Source organism: Ipomoea triloba, chromosome 13, assembly GCF_003576645.1.
Source record: "Ipomoea triloba cultivar NCNSP0323 chromosome 13, ASM357664v1".
NCBI lineage: Eukaryota > Viridiplantae > Streptophyta > Magnoliopsida > Solanales > Convolvulaceae > Ipomoea > Ipomoea triloba.
The window spans coordinates 10,338,126-10,344,159 of record NC_044928.1 but is presented as its reverse complement, the minus strand read 5'-3'; the positions used below and the strand labels follow the sequence as shown (position 1 = coordinate 10,344,159).

Genomic DNA, 6,034 nt, shown 5'->3' with positions numbered 1-6,034 from the left:
CGATTCGTGTAAGCAAGGACTGAGAAAGACAATCTAGAAGGTTGCGAGAGGGAGATATGTTGAATTGACAAAAATATCCCTCTCTCATATGTACAACTAACAGGATTATAGACGGAGGACCAAAATTGTCCTTGTCACAATAAGAGTGTCCAAAATGTGGCAAAATATTTTATGGAGGACTAAAACTGTCCAAGCCACTATAAGTCTAGGACCAAAAAGGAATTTGAATTAACTCTAAAGTGTATTACATGTACAAGTAAAATGTACACTAAGCATCAATACTAAGTGCACCTAACGTTATATAAATTATTTGCACTTGTAAGTGAAAATAGGTGCACTTGTAAGTGATTTTACTTGCACTTTTTCACTTGCAGAGGTGCACCAGCTACTTGCACTTATAACACATTTACTTGCACCAAAGTTTGAGTTATTTACGAAAATGTCACCGCGTCGTTTTTTTTTTAAATTATATCAGCTGATTCGTTGATATGGACACGTGGACGGCGGTGAATGATTCTTATTTCTCTCTTGGGCGACTAAGAAATAACCACTTTAGGTTATAAGGGTAAAATAGGAAATAGCAACTTTAGGTTATTTTTAGAGTTAATTCCAGCAATGGTCCTCCGACTATGTTGATTTTCAACAATTAGTCCCCGACTTTTAATTTGGAAAATTTAAGTCCCTTGACTTTCAAATTCTTTCCAATGTTGGTCCTTTCGTCAAATTTTGGTTAAGTTGAGGTCAAATGAATGGGTAAAATTGTTCGTTCACCTGTATAGTGTATTATTACTCGTATTTCTCCTGTCTTATATGATATATGTATGAATATAATCTTAGTCAAAGAGACTTCGACTGAGATTATATGGCTTCGATTGAGACTTCGACTGAGATTATATTCATATATACAGCGTAATAATACACTAAACAGGTGAATGGACAATTTTACCTATTTATTTGACATCAAACTTAACCAAAATTTGACGAAAGGACCAACATTGGAAAGAATTTGAAAGTCAAGGGTCAAGGGACCAAATTGATAATTAGTTTTTCATTGAAATGGTACCTTGACTATAGCAAAATTACCAATTTGGTCCTTTGACTATATAAAAATTATCAATTTTTTTTTTAACATCTAGCATATCCAGTATGTCTTTTACTGAAAATGAAACCAAAGACACCATGGATAATGGTCCATTACAGGCAAAGAAAGTACACATCAGAAATTATATGAAACTTATTCAGAGAAATTTTTATGAAGATTGTATAATAGTAGCATCAAATGCCCCATAATCATGGAGGGAGATTTCATAGCAGTTTGATTATCAGAACAGCAGTAAAAAAGTTTCAGGCTTAGGCATTCAGCATTGAGTTCCTTCTGCACTCGGAGAGCATATCCATGTAGAATTGGCACTTGCTAATGTCATTTCCGGAGCTATTCAAGCAGTCTTGGAAAGCCTTAGTGTGCATGCCGCAAGCATCAGAGCCACCAACACTGTTGGTTGTGGGTGCTTAAGCATCGGGTGCTGGACCTCCGACCATTTCATGCTGAACGGTGCGAGGACCCATGACGGCATCAACAGCCCTATGTGCCACAGCACTTCCAGTACCAAAAGCCATGCCTTGAGCTATGGTTGATCCTATGTTTCCAAGCATAGATCCCCCACCACTGCTTTGGACAGGAGCTGGGGGCGGGGCATGGTTTACAGGAGCTGGAGGTGGAGCTCGACGAGGAGCAGGACGTGGTGCAGATCTTCCACCAGAGCTCCGGCGAGGCATGTTTTCAGAGATAGAGGCGGCACAACCGAGAGGGAGAGACCAAATTATCAATTTGGTCTCGATTTTAACGGCAAAATAAGCAAATGACCAAATTGATTAAAAAATTTAAAATCGATGGACTTAATTGGGCATGAAAAATTGTTGAGGACCAAATTGATAATTTCGTAATAATCGAGGGATCATTTATGTAATAAACTCAAACTATATGTGATTATCAAATCAGGAAAATAACCAAATAGACCCTCAAATTATTTGATAATCTGGGAACAGATTGGGATTTCTGTCTTCTGAAGCCACTATCCATCTTAATGACCAAATAATTTACAGAAATTATATTCTACAAACAAATCACCATTTGTGTTATTAACATCTAAACTGACATTGTCAAAGATCAAACCGGAAAGGGGGCAAAAAGTGAGTAGAATTGAATTCGTCAAATGCTCTTATTGATGTTTAACATTCTCAGAGAGTTCTCAGATTCTTCAATGGAACTGGCCCTGTGGAGAAGATTTTGTATTCCATCAACCCATTTCTGTCTGTGGATTTTATTCTTGCATTTGAACTCTAGAAGTTCCTGTGCAGTTCTCACCCCAAAATATATTTCCCCATTCTCCTTTTCCTTCTTGAATGGCCATGCTGTAGTGTCATCAAAGACTTCATATACAATACCTGCAAATTTCAGATGCAGTCAACACTTGAGAATTCATTCTATGCTTTCATATTTTGTGGTTCCTTAGATTCTATGTTTTGTTTAGAATTTTTTCCACCTTTGACCCCACAACTAGGAGACCATTTTCACTTTTGGCCTCCGACTACTAAATTGTCTCACGACTTTTAAATTTTTGTCACATTTAATCCTTGTAACTTAATTTTTGGTAAGCCAAAATTGTCAATTTTCATTACTTTTTTCTAAAGATATAAGGGAAGGGACTGAAAATGACAATTTTAACCTTCAAGATAAGTCACTTGTTTGAAATTTAATCACTGGTTATGAAAATTAAGTCAAAGAAATCAAATGTGGTAAGAATTTAAGAGTCACGAAATAAAATGTAAAACATAGTTAATCAAATGTAAAAATGTCAAAATAGATTCATAGTTGTGTGACTAACAGTGTAAAATAAAAATCTTTTCTTTACAAATCCAATGTAAAATCTACAATAAAAATTTAAAATTAAAAAAAAAATAAATGAAAAAGTGAGATCTTACTTTTATTCTTTTTGGAAAAGGCTCCACCAACATGCTTGCTCTTCAACTTGATTACTACCTGGTTACGAGAGAAACACAATCTAATAAGCTAAAATTTTAATTTTCTGCAAAATTTGAGTACTTAGGTTGATGATGGCATGGGTCTGTTGCAGATATTTAATATATATACCCACCTGATAATTCTTGTTTATATAGACAGATACATGTTTCCATCTCAGCAGTCCTGAAAGCCACAATGCAAAAATGTTGAGGTTATTATCTATCTAGCTTTGTGATTCTGAAGAAGGGTAGAGAATGAGTGAGATAAGATGTACCTTTTCGGGTGATTTGCAGCAAGTCACCCTCAAAGGGGGGATCATCTTTTTCCATTTCTTTGTCTTCCATTAATGCTGCTGCTTTGTCACAAGGACTTATAGTTGCATTCCTCTTTGCTTCTCTTGGCAATCTCGCCTTCAGAGCCGCTTCTCCCCTCAACGCTTTTTCAAACCAAAACTTGGCCGTTAATATGGAAGGTAAAACGGAGGTGAATTGAATTAGAGTGAATTAAAATGATATGAGTTAATTTCCTTATAGGTTACAATCCATTTTTAGTCTTTTTTTATTAAAACATCCTTATTCGGTCCTAGTATTATTGTGGCATGACCAATTTTGATCCTCCATCGACAAAATCATTGAAATATGGTTAAATATAAAGATATTTCAACCTTTTCTATACAAAGTATGTTAAATCATTATATTTTTTAATGTTTATTGTTTTTGAAAACATTCATAATTGAAAACTAAAATGTTCCGATATTCAAATAAAAAAAAAAAAACTTAAAAGTAGATTTTCACCTATAAATTTAGGAAAAAAATAGAATAGATAAGAATATTGTACCGTACCTGTGGCAGCTGCAGCAGTGAGAGTTAAAAGATGAGTAGCGCCGCGAATGTCGACGGCTGATCTAACCACCGCAGCCACGCGTTGATGCTCCACTCCCACTGATTCCGCCATTTCTATACAGTGAGAAGCGAGGAGCTCCGTGGCGGATGCCAGGGCGGCGGAGTTGCTGTTATCTGCTTCTGCAGCCACCGCCGCCACCGCTGCGGCTAGCCCTGCCACCGACAGGACAGCATGCATATGCGCCTTTTCCACCCGCGCTTTGTCTTTCTTCTGGACACCGCTACTGCTACTACTAATACTATACTCTTTCGGATTTAACCACCTCCCTATACCTATTGCCCCTGTTTTCCGCCCATTTCTCTGCTTCATCATCTCTCTTGACTGCACAACATTAAAAAATTAATAATACTAATAAATCTGATTTCCAACCTAAACATTTTTCATGGTAATTAAAACCTAATTAACACTTACGAGATTATTCTGTGCAACTGCAACTGCAACATCATTATCTGTCTCAGGAATGACATCCGGTTTATTCTTGTCAAAGGTAGCTGCTGCATATGCATGTTTTTGCTTCTGGGCAAGAAGAGCCTTGGAAATCTCAGAAGCAGAGAGGCTCCAAGATCTGGACAAGAAATCCATGGGCTCCTTCGGCGTTGGCGGCTGAGGAACAGAACCCTTCATCTCTTCATCATCCTCTTCTATACTCAAAAGCCAATCACCATCCTTTCTCCATCCCACAATCTTATTTTCTTCCATTTTTTACCTCAATCTCTGCACACAAACATTCCCCAAATCTATCATCTCAACGTAACTCCTCAAGTGGCATTAAATATATATATATATATATATACCCACACGACAGGCCCTGAGGTCTCAGCAACAGAGAGACATGATTTGCCAACACGGCGACACACACCTGGTCTCGTGCTTGGGACCTCCGCGAATTTAGAGCGCTCTCTCGTCAAGAAGAATAATAAGAAATCTGAAATGTACAACAAAAGCTGAACGTATCCGCCGGTATTCCCACATTTTGATGCATAAAATAATTTAGGATTCACCTTAAATAACATTATTCTGACCGCTCTAAAGAAAACATTACCCACATTTCACGCCCTTAATGTTCCCTAACACACGTGCACCCTTCATTATGGTCACAGACAAATTAGTATTATTTCATGCGGATTTTTTAATGCAATTAATTATATTTTTTTCTTGGTTATATCAAATATTGGTTTTATTGGCATAGCTTATTTATGAGCATATAGCTTATTTTAAGTTACTAATAAGTTATAAGCTCTGTTTGGTAATGTTATCAAAATAAGCTAGTAATTTTTTAACTTTTTTTTTTCTATCTTTATTCTTATTGTTTTAAATAAAGGACATCGTTCACCCCTCCCAATTAAAACTCTTTCGGCATTTTCTCTACTCCCAACTATAAGTCCTTGTGACAAACTAGAACTCGACGCCATTGATAAGTGACAAAAGATGCTTACTTTTAAGGGTCATCTCGAGGTTGTGTTATGCTTATTTGGAGTCCTTTGTGGGTGATTTAGGATGGAAACGCTTTGAAATGTGCTAATGTGTTGCAAAACCCTATAAATGTGTACACTTCACTATTTTGAAGGTTTTTGAGCATGAAGGATGGCATATGAGCTTGAATTGGAGCAACCGAGGAAGAGTGCAAGCGAAGAAGGGCAGCAGAACCCCGCTCACGATCGTGACGGGGTCGTGACAGAGAATTAGACCTGGTCACGAGTGGGTCACGATCGTGACCTAGGTCCGAGGTGAAAATTTGGGTTGCGTACAAGGGAGTGTACGCCACTCGTACGTGCATCAGGATCCTAGCTTCTAAATGAGATGTTTGACGGGATTGAAGGGGGTTTTCTTCACTTTTGATTTTTGTAGATCATTTTAGCTTAGAATTTTCTCTCTCTAGATTAGACCTAGATTCAACTAATCACTTTACACTCATTCAATTCCTAGAGTGAGAAGAGATCTAGAGTTGTGGAGAATTGACAACTCTCTTTGATTGTGGATATCTTCTTTCCAATTTGTGCATTGAGATTGCAATTGTGAATTCAAGTTTTGTAACAGTTCTTAATTCATCTTTAATTTCATCTTTTGATTTCTCCTTTACATATTCTATATTGCTAGATTTGATTTCCT

General features: G+C 37.0%; 2 protein-coding genes across 4 annotated transcripts; both read right to left on the bottom strand.

The window, feature by feature from the left end:
• Positions 1 to 1,257: 1,257 nt before the first annotated feature.
• LOC116002904 lies at positions 1,258 to 1,827 on the bottom strand. The gene has a single exon (XM_031243089.1). The coding sequence runs from the start codon at positions 1,774 to 1,776 to the stop codon at positions 1,510 to 1,512; it is 267 nt and encodes an 88-aa protein (XP_031098949.1). The 5' UTR covers positions 1,777 to 1,827; the 3' UTR covers positions 1,258 to 1,509.
• Positions 1,828 to 1,958: 131 nt separating this feature from the next.
• Positions 1,959 to 4,906, bottom strand: LOC116002903 (VAN3-binding protein). Of its 3 annotated transcripts, none has more exons than XM_031243087.1 (7): positions 4,724 to 4,906; positions 4,337 to 4,639; positions 3,865 to 4,246; positions 3,297 to 3,458; positions 3,156 to 3,205; positions 2,983 to 3,040; positions 1,959 to 2,445 (listed from the first exon to the last, which is right to left on the bottom strand). In XM_031243087.1, the coding sequence occupies exons 2-7, from the start codon at positions 4,622 to 4,624 to the stop codon at positions 2,210 to 2,212; spliced, it is 1,176 nt and encodes a 391-aa protein (XP_031098947.1). In that variant the 5' UTR covers positions 4,625 to 4,639; positions 4,724 to 4,906; the 3' UTR covers positions 1,959 to 2,209. The 3 variants fall into 3 exon arrangements, with proteins under 3 accessions (XP_031098947.1, XP_031098948.1, XP_031098946.1); XM_031243088.1 differs by having other exon boundaries at positions 4,785 to 4,894; XM_031243086.1 differs by having other exon boundaries at positions 4,337 to 4,906.
• Between the last annotated feature and the right edge of the window lie 1,128 nt (positions 4,907 to 6,034).